The sequence below is a fragment of the Triturus cristatus genome, chromosome 7 (genome assembly GCF_964204655.1).
Source record: "Triturus cristatus chromosome 7, aTriCri1.1, whole genome shotgun sequence".
Lineage (NCBI taxonomy): Eukaryota > Metazoa > Chordata > Amphibia > Caudata > Salamandridae > Triturus > Triturus cristatus.
This window is the reverse complement of record NC_140590.1, coordinates 1,193,753,549-1,193,772,904: the sequence shown is the minus strand read 5'-3', so window position 1 is coordinate 1,193,772,904 and position 19,356 is coordinate 1,193,753,549. Positions and strand designations below refer to the sequence as shown.

The following is a 19,356-nucleotide window of genomic DNA, read 5'->3' as shown; positions in this document are numbered from 1 at the left end:
TGAGACCCTATTCCAACCACCATCCCACACCAAATCCCGTACCATCCCGTCAAGAGTCCTAAACCAGTGCTTGGGCACCGCAACTGGTAGGCTGACGAAGTAATATAAAATTCTTGGCATCATTACCATTTTGGATAACGCTACTCTGCCCATGACTGGGAGCAGGAGCGTGCGCCAAAAGGCCACACTTGCCCGAAGCGTTCTCAATGCACCCCCTAGATTACCATCCAATAAATCAGCTTGTGTGTGATAAATCTGTATCCCCAAGTATTTAAAGGAGACCGATGCCCATTCTAGGCTAGGCGGAAAAGCTGGCGGCTCGGGAGCTCAGAATTCAGCTGTAACACATACGTTTTTTGCCGGTTTAAGCGTAAACCATAGAATTCCACAAATTCCTCAACTATGTGCATCATGGTGTGGATCCCACTGAGGCCATCTCGTAAATATATCAACACATCATCGGCGTATAGAGATATTATATGGTCGGTCCCGTCAAGGGGTATTCCCAGTCAATGCCCTTCCTGTCTAAATCGTTCCACCAATGGTTCCATTGCCAGTGCGAAAATTAGTGGCGACCGGGGACATCCCTGCCTGGTGCCTCTATAGATAAGGTACGGGGCCGATATTACGTGGCCAGTTCGTACTCTGGCTCGAGGCTTTACATACAGAAGGCGAACCCATTTCAGCCACCCTTCCCCCATCTGCATCTTCCCCATGACTGCCAGTAAAAAATTCCAGCGTAAAGAATCAAAAGCTTTTTCCAAATCTATCGCTACCACTACAGCATCTGGGAAATTTCAAATAGCGGGATGAAACATGACGTGATAAAGTCTCCGAAGGTTGGCGGACGTAGATCATGTAGGAATAAAACCGTTCTGGTCTACATGAACGAAGTGTCTCATATGGGGCAAAAGCCTAGTTGCCAGCGCTTTACTCGGTATCTTAAAATCCAAATTTAACATGGATAATGGTCGAAACTGCGTCAATCGGGCAGGAGTGTTTTTAGTTTTTGGTAGGGGAATCACCAACGCCTCTCTAATTGAGGGCGGTAATTGCTGGTCTTGAAGTGCAATAGCATACACCTGTTCTAACTTTGGGGCCAAAATATCTACAAAGGTAGCATTAAATTTAGCCGGGAGGCCATCCGGTCCCTGCGTTTTCCCTCTAGCCACATCTCTGATAGCCGTTTGTCGTGATCTAAGCTTGGCAGGCTCAATCCCTCAAGATATAAGAGTAGTTCTTCCCAGTTCCCTTCCGGCAACCCATAAAGTGACTCATAGTAAGTGCGGAACGCAGCGTTAATAGCTAATGGAGATGAAAGTATCTGGCAACATGCATCCGTTATACTTGGAATAGGTGTACCCCTGTTCTCCGGCTTAATCAGTCATGCTAGTACTCGTCCAGCTTTACCTCCCTCCATATGTTGTTTGCTTGATAGGTTTTAAAGTCTAATGCCAAGTAGAATTATAGAGGCTTTTTACATCCGCCAGATTACTCTGCGATCGGGACCCTCCTGCAATTTCTCTATCTAGTATCAGAATGTTCTCTTTTAAGTCCTCTAGCTCCTGGGTCACCATCCTCTGGAGTCCCACCTTCTGTCCCATACAGTGTCCCCGAATCACCACTATTAACGGGAAGCTTGCAGTCCCTTGATTTTCAGTAAAGTAGTGTCCCAAAGACGCAGAAAGGAGCTGGCGGAAACCATCATCATCATCCAATAGCGCTGGGTCTAGCCTCCACAAGGGGATGGGGGTCCGCTCAGGTGTGGGTGTAACTCTTAAGAGCAGGGGACTATGATCCGAAAGGGATCTACCCAGATATTCAGCTCCCGTCATCATATTGGACAATGCGGCAGAACAGAAAAACATATCTAGTCTTGTGTGCAAATCGTATATATGCGAGTAATAGGAGTATTCTTTGCATTGTGCGTTTTGTATCCTCCAGATATCCAACAGATCCCATCCCGTCGCCCAGCCCCTATGGCCCTTCACCGTGGCAGCGGCTAAAGTACCCCTTAGTGGAGGAGTCGATCTATCCCACCCCACATCATATACACAGTTAGTCTCCTATATGATATGACGGACCTCTAGGGACACTATTCAGCAATTAATTGAGAACCATACTAAGTGACAGACTTCAAAAACTTATCAACGAGGGATGATGGTGTCAAAATCAGATAATCTGTGCTACAGCTGATGCCTCTACGCTAGCAGCACATGGATATTTTCATTGTTTTGCTTACCGTTGGTCATCTTGGCGTAGACTTACGGAATTGCAACTCAAGGCCTAACACTGTATTTTAAATCCCCCTTTATCAGGGAATACTTTATTTGGATCTCATGCCAATAATGAGATGTCTCACTTAAAGACTGAACTTGACACTCTGAGAACTGTTGGTTTTCATAAAAGGAAGGAATATAACAGGCATTCTTATAGGCCTTATGAGTGCCGATATTTCCATTAAATGGTTAAAACATCTCATTGGTCCCAAGGGCAACAACAAAAACACCAACAGCCACAGCGACATCAACAGCATAGACTTTAATCAAGAGGCAGTGAATGTCAGCAACCATCTGCCCAAGCCACCAAACCAACTACTGGTGGCAAGCTGGGAGTGCCTCCTTTCTTCTCCTCCATTACCCATTCCGGTAGAGGGAAGCATATCATCTTTTCTGGCAGAGTGTAGAAAAGTAACCACTGACAAACCTGTTCTGAATATTGTAGAGCATGGATAGTATCTCAAATCCAAGTATCCTGCATTATCTATTCCTCTATAGAAGCCATCCCTCTTCCATCGGGATGAACTGCAACAAGAAGTGTTCACCCTCTTGCAAAAACATGCAGTGGAAAAGATTCCCACTTCTCTCAAATGAATGGGCATTTATTCCTGTAACTTTCTAGTGAAGAAGAAAGAACTGAAAAGAATAAAGATCCATTTTAAACCTGAAATAAGCGAAAAAGTGGATTTTCCACCAAAAGAATATTGGCTTTTTATCAAATCTACCCATAACTTCATCAGGGGACTGTCTATGTTCAATAGATCTGCAAGATATCTATTTTCACATCCCGATAACCAAGAAACATTGAAAATTCCTGAGGTACACATTTGGAAGAGACCATTATCACAACTAGGTTCTTCCTTTCAGTCGCAAATCTGCACTGCTGACTTTTTCCAAATGCATGGCAGCTGTGGCATTTCACCTCCAGAAAATTGAAGGGTTTTCACCTATCCATATATAGGCATTTTCTTACCAACAAGGAAGACAACATTGTCAATTGACTGGTATCACCCTCAATCAGCTGGGGCTGCATGTGAATCATGATAAATCTATCTTGGTGCCAGTTCACTCCCTTCACTATCTGGGTGCAGTCCTAGACACACTGCACAGAAGAGAGTCAATTAGCTATTCTAAAGAAATGTCACAATCTAAATATAATAGCCCATTCAACAGCAAGACAAGTTTCCTCTATTCTAGGATCAATAGCATCATGCATTTTTCTGGTCCTGAATGCATGTCTCTACATGCTGCAACAGTGTTTGCAGGATCAATGGGATCATCTCTCAATAAGATGGGAGGAAAAAAATTATCCAAACCGCTCATGGCAAACTATCACTCATCTGTTGGTGCAGCTCACATACCCTTTTGAACGGCATGAATTTCCATCAAGACATCCTGACCCAAGCCATAGTGATGGATGCCTCCCTTTTGGTTGGGGTGCTCACATGGACCAACTACAAATTCAAGGCATATGGTCTCTAAAGAAACAGCCCTACAACATCAACCTACTAGAGTTGAGCAGTACATTTAGCCCTGAAGCCTTTCCTCCTGCCATTCAGGACAAACTTTCTCCTGGTTCAAAATGACTGTAAAACAACTCTGAATAATTTGAACAAGGAAGGAGGAACAAGATCCAGACCTTTGCCTCTGGAGGCACAAACATTTTGGAAATGGTTCATTTCCAGAAATCTCAGGATTACATTGGTCCATCTTCTAGGGATCCAGATTTCTCAAGTGGACATTCTCGGCAGAACCCTTCAAGAGAATTACGAATGGTTATTAAGCGACTCCGCCCTTCATGACATATTTTACGTCTGGGGTTTACCTTAAATAGATCTTTTCGCAGACAAAGAAAACAAAAATTGCTAAGCTTCGCCTTCAGGTTTTATCAGTCAGACACATTGGGGAATGCTGTATGAATCAACTGGTATGGCCAATTTCTTTGTCTTCCCTAAAATTCCACCACTGTCAACAGTGATCATCAAACTGTCTCACTCAAAGGCCAGAATGATTCTCTTTGCTACGGAGTGGCCTCGACAAAGGTAGGATACGGAACTCTTTCACCTCAGAGCATCCAAACAAGAGGCTGCTGTGCAGAGCGGACCTTCTTAAGAGGTGTGGCCCCAGCTTTTACTAGTTGAGCTTGGCAGCTTAGGCCTGTATTCATACAATGTAGTCATCTGAATCTCCCTCCGGAATGCATAGATGTTTTGAGAGAAGCTAAAAGGCCCTTTATCAGAACTTCCTATTCTCTCAAATGGTAGTGATTCTCCATCTGGAATGCTCCGAACAATTTCAATTCCCTCACCAAGAAGAGGCGGCTCTTTCACATCCTCCATTTGGGAAAAGCAAAATTGCAATTATCCTCTGTTAGCATGCACCTTGCAGCAATCATGACCTAATGAAAATGTCCTTTCCAAATGTCTTTTTTTTTAGAATGCCTGTGGGTAAGGAGTTCCTGGAGGGCATTAGAAAGATATATCCTCCTATCAGGAGATCTCCTATTTCTCGCTTATGGGTCCTCCTTTTGAGCCCATTCATAAGGCCTCTATTCACCACCTAGCATGGAACGTTGTCTTCTTGGTCACTATAACCTCTGTTCCTAGAGTTAGCGAGATACAGCCCCTATGTTCTCACAAGCCTTATACAGTATTTTATAGTAACAGCGTAATGTTGAGAACCAATCTTAAATTCCTCCCTGTAGAAGTCTGATTTTCATGTCAAACTATTTCCTTGCATACATATTTATAAAATCCATCTTCTCCTGCTGAGAGATCTCTCCATACTCTTGATTATTAGGAGGGTGTTGAGGTTTTTTCTGGATGAGATTAAATCTTTCAGGAAGTCAAAGGAACTTTTTATGACCTGTGGTCCTTTACAAACAGGATCTGCCAGTTCGAAACAGTCCATATCTAGATGGATTGTCTTCTGCATAATCCACTTTTCCAAAAAGTCAACTAAATATTACTTGGAAACCCTAAAGCCTATTCCACCAGAGGTAAAGAAGCTACTGCTGTGTTACTTAAGAAACATCCCAGTTTGAGGTCTGCAAAGCTGCAGCTTGGAAATCTGTACTCACGTTTACGAGACACTGCTGTCTTAATTCAAATAAGAAGACAGTTGCCTGAGTTGGGAAGGCTTCTCTAAGAAATCTGTTTGCTTAGTTATACTTCTCCTTTTTATCCCTTTCCTCGTGGATTTCTTTGGGGATGAGATGCGTAAACTATTCAGTGCTCCTGATCATCAATGGAGAGCCACTGAGAGAGAAGGCGTGGATTCTTACTTGTAATGCTAGCTCTCTCTAAGAGGAATCTCCATTGACATCATAAGCAACTCTTCCCTCCTCCATGAGGGAAGAGATAAAATAAAGATAACTCTATCCTGCTAATTTTTTCCGTCCTAAAAAACTGGGTAAACTGACACCTGCAGGGCATGGTCTGATGGGGCACTGGAGATCAGGATGCCCTTAAAGGTGTAGTGTTCTGTTCTCATTCTTTTCAGTGCTGCCACCCATACACTTACATCGCCCGTTCTTTCCCTATTATTTACTTGAAAAGAAGTAAAAAAAGTTTGTGAAGGACGTTTTTAAAAAGTCACTTTTAATTATTCATAGTGGCTTTTTAAAGGTGTATGCCTTTTCCATTTTTAAACAAAATTATTGTGATTGGTAATATAGCCTGTTTTAAGTTTGCAAAATTGGCATTTTTGTCACATGTACCTCCTGGTCTTTTCGAAGTAAGGCGAAGATGCTGTATAAAAAAATGTGACTTTAAAAGAACTGCTCTGGGGTCCCCACATGTGGGTGGGGCTATTCACTGCTTTAGATTTCAATGAGGATTCCTCTGAGAGGGAACTAGGATTACAGGTAAAATAAACATTTAATTTTCCTTATTACTGCCTGACCGGATGAGGCGTGCAAGGAACAAAAGGTAAAGGACATGGGACAGCCATGCATGTAATAACTTTTTTATTTGTTTTATTAAAAAAATAAATGAAAATTTGCCAGTATAGTCCACGAAAGGCTGTGTTTTTTTTTTTAATCGACTTTAGAAAAAGAAAAAAATAAGTATAAAATAAAAACGTGCTCTTGGTTGCCCACCTAAATGCAGCAATTCATTGTTTGTGATTTCAAAGGAGGTTCCTCTGTAGGAGAACTAGACTTGCAGGTAACTAACCTTTCTTAGTGGCCCGACTATTTGTACCTTTGCTACATATATACATCTGCCATCCACTAGGTGGCTCTGTCCCCAGCCTATGGTAGGAATGCATGACCACCTATTTGCAGAGGCGTTTTGGAGTACTTAAATGATTACTCCTGATGTACATGCATTTTTAATTGGCCCCAAAATCTCAAAAACGAGAATAAAATGTGAATATTCATGAAACTATCATAAACAATTATATACAAGTAGAACGAACTATGACCTCTGCATATTTACAAATAGGTACCTGGATGTTGTGGTCTGGTTCATAAATGCATGAGTACACAAGAGTATATCTGTGCCACTATCTCCTCTACTCGTAAATGTTTTGTGAATTGGGCCATTGAGTTTAGGAATTAGATGTACAAGGGTAACTGCAACAGAACATTTATAGATTGTGCTGTATCCCATCCCTCTAGCCTTGGGGTTACACTTAATTAGTTGTCTTTGTTAAAGCAGATATTAGTGGTAGAGTTAATCCAAAGTTTACATTTTAATGCTTGTAATTAGCTAGTTGATTAGTTCCCCTGTTTTTGCCTCAGAGGTATGCAGTATATCAGATTTTTCATTGTTATCTGGTGAATAACATTTTTAGTAATCGTTTCCTTTCTCGCACATCCCTTTCCCAGGGAGGCGCATTTTGATATGGAGGTGCTGAAGACTTATCGTGATGCCCTGGATAAGTCCATCCGGATTTCTGCCAAACACAACCTGCCCCCGCTGCCGGGTCGAACTGTCATTTTTTGCTCTGTAAACACAGGGATGTTCCAGCCATGTTCGAAAGCGAAAGGTCTCTGCTGCCCCAGTGAAGAGAAAGACCTTGAAGAGAATTCAGATCCCATAACCGTATGTTCTTCTTTTGCTCAGTTTGCTCACTCACTGTGTTAATTATGTCTTTTTTCTCACCTGTACTTTACCTCATGTCTGCAGCGAATAGAGCATAGCTAGTTCTTAACAGCTAGAAAAGCACTTCAGCTACCCACATCGCTGCCTGTCATTCTGGCTCTTTCTGGTACAGGCCTGTGGTGCTTGCCACATATTGCCTGTGTGACAACAGAAGACAGTAAAGCACACTTCTACCTTTCTAGGGTTTGGCAAGGCCACCATACTGTCCTCCAAGGGGGTGGTTCCTGCCTGTTGGTGACACTTATCAGTAATTCTATGTCTTAAATGTAGTCCATAGGGCTTATGTCAAGAAATCTTCTTCTGGCCAAACTCAGCAACATAATTGTCAGCACTATGAATTCACATGCGTTCAAAGTAGAGCAAGGCTTGCTATGACAATACTCACTTTAGGCTAAATATAACACACTTACTATAGCCAAAGAGTTTTCGTGAATTTGCTTACTCTTATAGGCCACTCACCGTATTGTTATGTATCACATCATGCTGCAGTTTTGCCTTCTCTGAACACTGGTAACCAGAGATAGCCATACAGAATACGCAATTCATGCTGGAGTTGTGCTCTTGATTCGGGTGCCAAGGTGAGCTTGCAGTCGAATCAGGATTTTAACTCCAGTTGTAATGGGGCAGGAGGGGTTCTGTGTGTTTCATCTTCATTTATCCTTACTTAATTACACTGTAAGAGGAAACACCGAACTGGATACTCAGAGGAGTCTGTGATGTTACAGCAGGAGTGAAAATGGGGCGGACACGATGAGCAACGCATTCCCTCCAGTACCAGTGTATATAAGCTACATGGTATAGCTCTTTTTAAATTAAAGCTGGAACCGCATAGTGCTTGTATCAGCCCTAACAAGTCTATTTGCAAATGTTCAACAACAGCTTCCTTGTACTTTTGACTATAGACAACCCCCAACCTCCTTCATTTTTTGCTGCTTGTATTGAGTGGCCTTTTTTACCTTGAAGTTTCATTTGGCAAATCATTTGAAATGTGCAAGCATCCTTTGTTACTATGGTGCTTGTCCTTTGTGTGTAATCCTTGGGAGAACTTGCATCTATGTTTTTACCTCACAGATCCTGGAGGTGGCTCTCCTATTGAGTTTGATGGTTAAAGAGACAGCGGAAGATGTGCAGCTTGTTTTCTACACCAGCAGCTCCGTGATCAAAGCTTCAGCATCTTCAGACTCTATCTTGGAGAATGTGGGATCCATTATAAAACAGATCAAGGTACCAGACTAACTTTAACAAATATTTATTGTATTTGGAAAATAGTTTCTGTAGAGTGTGTATAGAACACTCGGGATGCTTTCTATACTAACTGGTTAACTGAAAATGTGTGGATGCTTATACTAGATAAATCAATTCAGCTTTATCTGCAAGTGACTACTTTAGGGATGTTTATACTATAAGACACTATAAGAATCCTATAAGAACGTATGCTAAATGAATTAATATCATAAACCAGTTTTACATGTCCCATACAGGATTCCTTTTTCTGTCACCTAATACCATGCAAAAATGTTTTAGTTTTGCGTCAAAATTCTAATTATATGTTCCAAAATGCTTGGAACTGCAAGTGGAAGATGAGATGCGTTGGCTGCAGGGGCGGGTGAAGGTTTGGAAGCAGCAGGGGGAATGGCAGGGCACCTGCTCTACTCTGGCAATAGTGTCTGCAGAGCCACCAATGTGTTCAGGGATCCTGACAATACGTTAGTGGCCAGTGCTCTACCAGGATACCTTTCTGTGTCCAAATGGCAGATGCAATAGCTGGACAGCACTGTTTTCTCTTTGGAGAGTTTATTGCATGTCAACTTTTTGGGGGTGTAGAGAAGGGATGGAAAAACACCCCCCACCCCCCACCCCCTTCTCTACACTCAAGTTGGCCACCCGAGTTTACCATTTGTTGAGGACTGGTAATAGGAGTGAAAGAGAAGGAACAAAACATGTCAGATGGTATGGGCATTAATACCAAGTGGGCAGCTGGCACGTTAAGTTGTCAGATGAGTGTACAGGGATTGGTGCTGTGTTCTAAGAGTTTTCAAACAAAGATCTCCCCTCCTCCTATGAGCCTCCAGCTCAAGCCAGATCATCACTCACCCAAAACAGTGGACCTGAAACCCAGCCTTCAGAAATTACTCATGCAAAAAGGACTAATGCTTTAATCTTCCACTTAAGAGTAGAAACACAGCATGTTGGCCATCACTCAAGACAGCATATTTGTTTTTATTTTATAAAGTTTTATATAGCGCGAACTTCACCCAATAGGGTATCGGAGCGCTTTACATTTAGGATCGTTACAAGTTACAACAGTTACAAGAGCATAGAAAATACAATACACAAAAATAATGTTGCATGGATTCGTAGGAGGGAGGGAAGGAAGGAGTCAGTAGCAGGCAGACAAGGAGGAACTGTTCCCAATGTCCGGCTGAGTAGGTGACGGTCAAGGGGAAACCAGGGCCCATCTCCTCAATAGCTGTCTAGCAGCTCCACCGGAAATCAGCCATGTTGCTCAGGTCTCAACAATCAGGGGGAACCAGTTTTTAATGTATTTGATTTGATAAGATTATATAGTGCTGGCTAGACCCAGAGGTAACAGAAAGTTTAACCAGAGGATTGTTGCATTCCAAGGTACAGCTAAAAAGAGTTTATATAGCGCTGGCTAGACCCAGAGGTATCAGAGCGCTTTACCAGAGGAACTTTGCGTTACAAGCTACATCAGTTACCATAGCATAGTAAAGTACAGTAAAAAAACAACAACAACAAAAACCAAAGAGGTTGAATGAATTCGTAGGAAAGGGGAGGAGGAAGGAGCCATGGCAGGGAGACCAGGAAGAACTGTGCCCAATGTCCGGCTGGGTAGGTGACGGTCGAGGGGGAATCCAGGGCCAATCTCCTCATTAGCTGTCTAGCAGCTCCGCCGGGCATCAGCCATGTTGCTCAGGTCTCAGCATTCAGGATTAAAATAGCTTAGACCCGAAGGTATCAAAGCGCTTTACATGACTTCCTTATTGTTCCAAAATTACATCAGTTACAGGTTACAACGGTTGCAGGGAGAACATATAGAGATCTTTGAGGAAGAGGTCAGAGGAAAGGTAGAGGGGTAAGGGGTAGGGTAACAGGGTAGGGGGGAGATCCGACAGAAAGAAGGGAAAAATCTGCCAAAAGTATATCCCTCTTACTCTTCAATTAACAATAATTTAGCTACAACAAAATGATGATCGGTCTTGAAGAGCTGTTTGTTGAAAGGTAGGTGGGTGTTAGGGTTAAGAGATTTATATAGTGCTGGCTAGACCCGAAGGTATCGGAGCGCTGTGCATGAGGATCCAAAAAGTTACAAAATTCACATCAGTTTAGAAGTTACATCAGTTACTGGTGAAAGATTTAAAGTAAATAGATGAATCACATATTCAGTGTCATAATGGGTGATCCGAGTGGGGTAGGAAGGTGGGAGAGCATCCTTTGCCTCGCTGGTGTAATCTCTAAAAGCCAGTCCATGTAGTCCGGTGTGGATGGAGGGGCTTCTCTCTTTGCTGCAGTCCTGTATAGCGAGAAGAGGGTGGGTGGAGGCCAATTTGGTGGTGGTCGATTGCAGGTAGGTCCGCCATATTAATGTCAGGCATCTGAGGCAGGACGGAGGTTGGTGAGGTGAAAGGGCTTGATAGCATTAGACAAGGAAGAAAGCAAGAAAAGGGCCTACTGGGTTCTCTTTGTTAGTAAAATAACTGCCTGAAGATCAAGATCGCCTGTCCTGCATAAAGGCAGTGATAATTATCACGGTGGAATCTGCCATTTTATATACGGCGTCAGGGTCAGGCGAGCCAGGCAGGATGGAAGTCTGCAGCGAGGTGAAATAACGCCCAGAGAACGAGGGAACCGATGAATCAAATATGATGCTTTTTCCGGCGGGTGAGTCGGGACAACCGTTTGCGGCAGATAGTGGGAGCTTTAAAATTTAGACTCGCGAACGGGGTCATACTGAAGTGGAGAGAGATCCCGTCTCAAGATGGCAGTCCGCAAGGTCCTCTCGGAGCGGTCACCACAGAGCCATGCCCTCCCCCGATCTCACCGTCAGTTGGGCTGTGGCCACGCCGAGCTCTGTTGCGCATCTCAGGACTGCAGCAGGAGCAGAGGTCCTCATGTCATCAAGTGGCATGTAGCGGCTATTCTCCCAGTTTATCTGTCGCTCTATCCACTGACCTTAAGATTGAGCGATCCGGAGATAGCTAGGGGTATTTTAATGTTGAACTTAGAGGCAATGACGTCAGTACCGAGGATGTGGAGAGGCCAAGTCGCCGCAACTCCTGCACGGCTCGCGCTCGCAGGTTGGCTGATGGGCTCCGAGGAGGCTGAGCGTGGTGGGCTTGTCGATGGTTGTCTGGACCCCCGCAGGTAAAGGCCGAGCTAGTCACTGTGAAGGACTTCCGTTATGCCGGGATCGGAGCCCTAGTGTTACTGGTGCCCGTCCCGCAGAGGCCAGCGAGCACAGGCTGAAAGTGCAGTCTCACAGCTCTCCAGGCGACATCTTGGTAAGGTGACTGGCGGGGAGGTCGGGGCTCAAATCTCCGGGATGCAAGGTCAGAGCTAGGCGATTTCAGGTGATCAGCCTGCATTTCGGTTTCGAAAACGCTGTTCTGGATATTGCTCACAAAGCCACTGAATCCAATAAATTACTATGAAGTTTGGGGACCTTATGACTCTTATGCATGCACCCTGCATGACAGAGATGAGGCATTATGAAGGGTTGTCACAAAAGGACAAACATGCAGGATTTCAAGCTACAATGTATTAAGCTTTAGATACAGACATCACATTATTGCAGTCTGCTAGCACCCCTCCCAAGGTGAACCCTACACACTTGAGAACAGTTTTACATCCTATGATTGCATAATATGTACACTGTACAACAAGTAAATAGAATGCCCTGAGACCATGACAGCCAAACTGTAGCAACCCACAAAAGCACTGAAAGATTTAATTCAGACCTAAAGGAGACTAGTAAGTTATACTCCACATATCCCCCATATCGGTGTCTGTGGCCACACTCGTGATTGAGCATCTCCCGTGTCTCTTCCTTGCTAAGCCTTACACTGACTTTCTCAGTTCTACTTCAGGACTTCAGTTCAATGATACCCAAACCTGATCTTTATAGTGTGGTGCATGTGTATTTGGGCCCTTCCGAAGCTAGTGTTTTTGAATGCTTACCTGACCAACCTTCCTTCTTCAAATCACATTTTTTTTTTTTTTTTGACATGTTTTTATTAGGGTTTTGCATATATTACATCATATGAAACATTCACAGATATGAGTCTGAATCGCTGTATTGCAACATTCTGGGTCATTGGGAGGGACATAGTGTGTGGAAGCTGTAGTCCATTAGCCATCGGGTCTTCCCCGATGGTTCGAGAGATCTGTCCTCCCCTGTGCTGGTGTCAACTGGTCTCCCTGTCTAACGCCCTGGTCGTGTCTATATCTGCCGTCTCGATCAGGGGTGAATTTATCTTCCTATCTCGGTCTATCTAGCGTCTCCTCTTGTCTCACATTCCCTAGCATGTCGTGTAACTATAACAACAGAATGTAAACCGCCAACTAGGACCATCTACGCCTGTGAGGCTGTTTGGAAAGGGCCCTGGGGTAGGGGGGGGGCCCCCGAAACTGGGTATGTTATGGGAGGAAGGGAGGAAGTGCGTGAAGTGTGGAAGGGGGGGAGGGGGGATGTGAGGCCGGCGGGCGAGGTGCTCCTATGACAAAGTATGTACGGGTTGGTGGTAGGTGCGTGTGGTGTGCTTTAAGGTTCCCCAAGGGAGAAGGGAGGGGGCGGGTGGTCGGATTGCCATTTAACGCCCAGCCGGGGGACCGGGTCTGTACATGCCTTCGCTGCTGGGTATGTTGTCTTTCCTATGGGTTGTTTGTGTCCTCCATTGATCCGGGGTGGTCGGGGGGGGTCGCCGGGGTGCGGGGGGAGGGTTGTGACGTCTCTGGGGCGTCCCCTTTCAAATCACATTTTATGCTGAGATTCCTAATGGGATTGATGTACATGTTTCCACTAAAGCCTTTCATAATGCCTCAGTGGGACCTTAACTTGGTGCTTACGTTTCTGATATGTGTGCCTTTCGTTTCCATGCATAGCTGCTCTCCATGGCTCTTCACCATCAATATTGTTTGTTTTACATCAATTATTGCATCACACCATGTCGGGGAGATGCAGGTACTACCCATGAACTTCCATAGGTCATTTTCATTCTAGTAACACTTTTGCTGAGAACCTGGGCTTTCTTTCTGCCAAGGGTTCTATCAGTCTTACACTTAGGTCAGTCCATCTCCCTTCTTGCTTTTTCCTTTCTGCCACACCTCTTGTAAGAGAGGGAAAGGCTTCTCCTTCTTGATTCAAAAAAGTGCTCAGTTTATATATTGAGCCTTCGAAAAAACACTGAGTTGACGGCCAGCTTCTCGTTAGTATTGTCAGTTCTAACAAGATGAAGGCTGTGCAAAAATGGACTCCTTCTATTGGGCTCATCCGGTGCATAGTGACATAACTGAAGGTAAGTAACTTGTTTGTGAATAGTATGTTTTACTACTTTATGTGGTGTCGTACTGTAAGGAAAGGCCTATTTTTGTATGGTCACCGGCATGTTTTTTGATTGATACAGCTGTTTTTTTGACTCAGGTGCACAGAGGCCTGCTAACCAGACCTCAGTGCCTGTGCCTTGACCCTAAAGTGTGTATTGATTCGGTTGTACCCAATTTGAAGTGGCTAAACTACCTGAAAACCCCTAGTAATTGGCTTCCCTGGTACCCAGGGCATGTAAGTTAGAGGGGTGCCCCAGGGCTTTCAGCTCCGATTGTGCCACCCTGGAGGTCACCCAAGTAAAAACACTTCCCCAGTCTGCCACTGCAGACTGGTAAAGCAGCACTGGATTTGCCCATGAAAACAATGTCAAAGCCGCCACTCCCCCTGGACATGTGTGCATGTCACCCCTCTGGCAGGCCTACTGAGCTCTGAAGGCAGGGTGCAACATTTGACCCAGGCAGGACATGTACTTTACATGTCCTGGCAGTAAAACACAGAAAACCACTGTTTTACTGTGGAAAGAATTGGTTACTCAGCTGGTGAGAACAGAGTTACACGCTGACCCCTTAGTTGTGCTAACTCCTGAACTGTGCGACTAAAGTGGACACTCCAAATAATAACACAACTTGTTACATAAAGCCCGACTTGTATCTCAAGTCAAAATTAATGTTAAGTTGTTGTAGTATGCAGCTTTAGCTAAGCTGCCACTTTCTTGCCTTTTAACCTCCTGTGTCTTCCAGGGCACACATGGAGTCTGCTCCAGTAGACTGCTTCTGCCTTCCTGGTGACATTTGCTAGGGACCCTCAAGAAAGAGAACAATGAGGGATTGCAGGCCAGGGAGGTGTCCCCGCCCTCCTGTATGAAGCCACTTGGGTGTTAGCCATAAAAGGCAGGGTTCAAAGATGAAGACCACTTTGAAGGGTAGATGTGTCTCCAGGGGAAAGGTATGCCCTATTGTTGTGGTAGACAGGCTGGCACAGGAGGCAGAGAGGAGAAACCAGTTTCCCCACAGGCGTGTAGCCCTGGGGCAGCCATACACCAGGATTGGACTAGTGAGGTCTGTGCACCAAGAGAAGGGTCTTGTCATCATGGGAGTGGGCAGAATGGTGCATCCTGGGATAGCCAGATGCCACACTCTCCAGTAAGTGGTCACAAGAAGGGAGGGAACCTGGTAGCTCATTGGCTACAAAATGCTCCTTCCCTGAGCACTTTCCGGGCATAAAGGGGGCACCCTGACTGACTTGGAAGGAGGACTGCCCCTAGTGGCTAGCGAAGAGAGGAACTGTGCCTGCTCTGTCCTTCACCTGCCGTGTCCTGCTCAGGGGCAGCTGTCTCCAGATCCCAGTCAAGCCAAGAAAACTCCAAGGCCCATCTGACTGGACTCCTGTTCACAACACAGCTGAAGAAGCGGAGCAAGTTGGTAGCCAAAGTCTTCATGCTGCTATCACCGCTGCTGTAGCACAGAGGACCAAAACCCGTTGCAACGAGTTCGTTGAGCTCGGGAGTGCTATCGGAAAGTTGCTGGAATCTACAGCAGAAAAGTTATCAACACAGGAAGGATTGGCCTGTGACAACTGGTGACTTGTAGTCCAATGGCGACTGGCTTTCACCAAACCGGAGAGGACTTTGTGGGACATTGACCCTACAACGAGGAACCCCCCCCATCATCTTCATGGACCAAGGAATCCCTGCAGAAAGTCCCCTGTAGACCAAGTCACATCTGCAGCATCCTTTGAGCATTTTCTGAATCCGTCATCCCTTGAATGAGGACCTTTCCACAGGAATCCATCACAATGCGGATAAAGTGCTGGGAACAGTTGAAGGGCTGCTTCTCATGTAAATGTAACTGTTCTCGAGGACCTTGCTGGTCCCCCTGACTAACTTCCTGCCAGATTAGGTTGCCCCATGTACTTCTTTTTTTTTTTTTTTTTTTTTAATTATTTTAATTTATTTTTAATTGCATTTCCAACGCAGAACCTAATAAGCATGTCACAGTGAAGCGTCCATCTCTGAGTGCTCTATTACCACCCACCGCTCCCCTCCCCCGCATAGCCACAGACATCTCGATACGTTAATATAGAGGCACCCGCCATCCATGGGTGTCTCACGGTGCATCCAGGTCGTGTTCATGTGCAACCTGGCTGGCAGCACAGCCCTCTCTTCCCCCTCATAGCCCCCCATCCAGGCCGTGATATCGTCGCCACTTCCCCCACACTCTGGGGAATTTTTTCGGGCAGCCCCGTGCTTTGTATGTTACTCTTTCGGCCGCCATATACATATCCATCCCCCTCCTCCAGTCTTCGAGCCTCGGGGGGTTCAGGGCTTCCCATTCCCGCGCCACGTCCCTCTTGGCCACCACTAATGCTAGTGTTAAGAAAATGAGCTGGGGTCGAGTCAGGTCTGTGTCATTCATTAGCCCTAGTAGAACTAGTTTGGGGTCCAGGGGTAGGATCATCTCAAGTACTTTCCCTAGTTCTCCCACTATCTGGGCCCAATAAATTTGGAGAACCCCACACTCCCAGATGGTGTGGTAGAAGTTGCCTTCTGCGTGTCCACACCGCAAACAGCTGGGGTCAGCGGCCCTCCCCATTCGGTGTAGGCGGAGTCGATCACAGTAGACTCTGTGTAAGATCTTATATTGGATGAGTCGGAGTCTGGATTTTATTGCCACTACCCTCGGGTGCATCAGGGCCGTTTCCCAGTCCAGCGTGTCCATTTCTCCTACATTCGATTCCCACACACTCCTCAGTTTGACCAACCCGTCCGGCATGTTGTTGATTAGGTTTTTATACGTCAAGGAGACTAGCTTGTCCTGCACCTGATCCTGTAATAGGCGGCCCTCCAGCGGCGAATATTCCGGCAAGGGGGCCGACAGCGCTGCTTCTGCCTGCCATGCATGGCGTAATTGTGCGTACTTTAAGAACTGGGAACTGTGCAGGCCATACTCTGCCCTTAATTCCCGGAAGGACTTTATGGTGCCCCGGCGCTGGAGGGCACCCAACACGGAGATGCCAATGTCATCCCACCGTCGGAATCCGTTCAGCTTATGTAGCTCTCACAACCAGGCACACCTCCAGATGGGGGTTTGTCTCGACGATTTGTGCCGCCAACCGATTTGTCTTGTCGCCCTATCCCAGAGCTCTACCGTCACCCTCGTTGCCGATAGTAGTGCAGCCTTCCCCCTCCCTCCATAAAGATAGTGCAGGCATGTGCGGAGCTCTAATTTTGCCCTTTCCAGTCTATATGTGGGGTGGTCTGCCGGGGCATGTAACCAGTCGTTTATCGGCGCCAGATGCTCCGCCCAGTAGTATGCCTCTACGTTTGGGAGCGAGATTCCTCCATTGTACTGGGTTCTCTGTAGCGTCTCTAGCGCTATTCTAGGCTGTTTCCCCAACCAAAGCAGTTCTCTCAAACCCTCATTTATTTCTTGAAACACCCGACACGGGAGGGGGAAATATTCGTTTTGTAGGGCATAGAGGAATCGCGGTAAGGTGATCATTTTATATACTGCCGCCCGCCCCAACATTGTGAGTGGGAGGGTCTTCCATCTGGACGCATCCTCCTTAAAGTTCATTAGAACCCGTTGGACATTCTTCGCAAATGAGACAGAGCTACTGGTTGTTATGTAAATTCCTAGATATACAAACCCGTCGGTCGTCACCTGTAGTTTCTCGGGTATCGCTCCCTCCAAGTCTCTCTCCCCAGGATTGTACAGTACCGATTTATGCCAATTGATCGTATAACCCAAGCACGACCCATAGTGTTCCAGCAGCGAGAATAGTCTCGGGATCGAGACCTCCGGGGATGTAACATATAACAGGATGTCATCTGCGTATAGCGAGATCTTTTCTTCATATCCCTCACCCTGTTGGATTTGAAAACCAGCTATCCGACTATCCTGCCGTACTTCACATGCCAGCACTTCTATGGTGAGGGCGAATAGTAGCGGGGATAGAGGACATCCCTGACGGGTCCCTCTCCGTATGTGGAAGTCCTTTGAGAGGGCACCATTGACTTTAACGCGCGCTCGTGGGTCCGTGTAGAGAAGCTTAATCCACTGTCTAAATTTGGGGCCAAGACCAAACTTTATCAGCACGCTATCTAGGAAGGGCCAATGCACCACATCAAATGCTTTTTCGGCGTCTAGGGAGAGAAAAACATGGGGCCCCTCACGTGCACATACCTCCATCAACCAGTTGTGCGTCCTCCGTAGGTTATGTCTAGTCGCCCTGTCCGGCAGGAAACCCGTCTGGTCTAAATGAATCAGGCCTGACACCACCTTTCGGAGTCGGAGGGCCAGGATTGTCGCTAGGAGTTTGACCTCAATATTCAATAGAGATATTGGACGGTAGGAAGCGCACACGTCCGGCGGTTTGCCCTGCTTATAGATAGGTACTATCGTAGCCATGCGAAGATCTGGTGGGAGCGTCCCCTCCTCCAGCGCCCCATTAAATAATGCCAGTATATGCGTGCTGAGGAGGTCAGCCATTCTTTTAAAGAATTCCGCTGGGAACCCGTTGGGGCCAGGGGATTTCCCCGGGCGCAACTTAGCCAGCGCCTCCCGTATCTCATCCGCAGTGATCTCTGCCTCCAAGCCTTCCCTCCCTTCCGCGTCTAGGCTGGGTGTCTCAACCTCCTCTAGATACTGACTAATCTCCGCTGTCGTGCCTAGTTCTCTAGGCCTATAGAAGTCCTCATAATACTCTGCAAATGTTTGGGCTATCTGCGCGTTGGTTCTACGAGGCCGGCCATCCGCGCCTATCACCTGATCGACCCACCTCGCCTCCTGTTCTCTGCGGCTCAGCCATGCCAGCAATTTCCCCGATTTATCCCAGACGTCGTACAATCTATGCTGGGTGGCCAGTGCCTGCATCCTGGCCTCGTTATTCGTCATTTCCTTATATTGCTGTTGAGCGTCTCGCAGTCTTCAGAGCGCGGATGGCCCCCCGCCCCTGACGTGTTGCTGTTCCAGTGCCAGAACACGCGCCTCCATGTCCCTAATTCCCCTCTGTTGCGCCCTCCCATCTACCGCTATTCTAGATTGTATTTTATCACGGAGGACCGTCTTCAGGGCCTCCCAGATCGTCACTCCCGACGCCACCGAGCCCAAGTTGTCTGCCAGATAGACTTTCACGTCCGCCCTGAATCCCCGTACGAGGTCCTTATTCTGCAGATCCCATGCCGCCAGTCTCCACCTCCCGGCCCTCTCCCCGCGTCGCAGTCCCAGTGTCATCAACAGTGGCGAGTGGTCTGAGACGCCACGCGCCAGGAATTCCGCTCGACTTGTCGTGTCTAGCGCATGGCGGGGAAGGAAGATATAGTCCAGTCTAGAGTACACCTTGTGCGCCCCTGAAAAATACGAGTACCCCTTAATCTCCGGGTGAAGCCATCTCCAGGCATCCG

At 46.3% G+C, this 19,356-nt stretch overlaps 1 protein-coding gene across 7 annotated transcripts in view; it reads left to right on the top strand.

Moving 5' to 3' along the window:
- Positions 1–19,356, top strand: part of LOC146811566 (telomerase protein component 1-like) — a 1,575,504-nt gene that overhangs the window by 268,503 nt on the left and 1,287,645 nt on the right. For all 7 annotated transcript variants that reach the window (XR_014966741.1, XM_085618541.1, XM_085618539.1 and 4 more), the window contains 2 exons: positions 7,111–7,327; positions 8,459–8,611. Coding sequence is in view for 6 of the 7 variants with exons in the window: in XM_085618541.1 (XP_085474667.1) it covers positions 7,111–7,327; positions 8,459–8,611 (370 nt within the window). In the remaining variant the exon portion in view is untranslated. The remainder of the gene's footprint in view (positions 1–7,110; positions 7,328–8,458; positions 8,612–19,356) is intronic.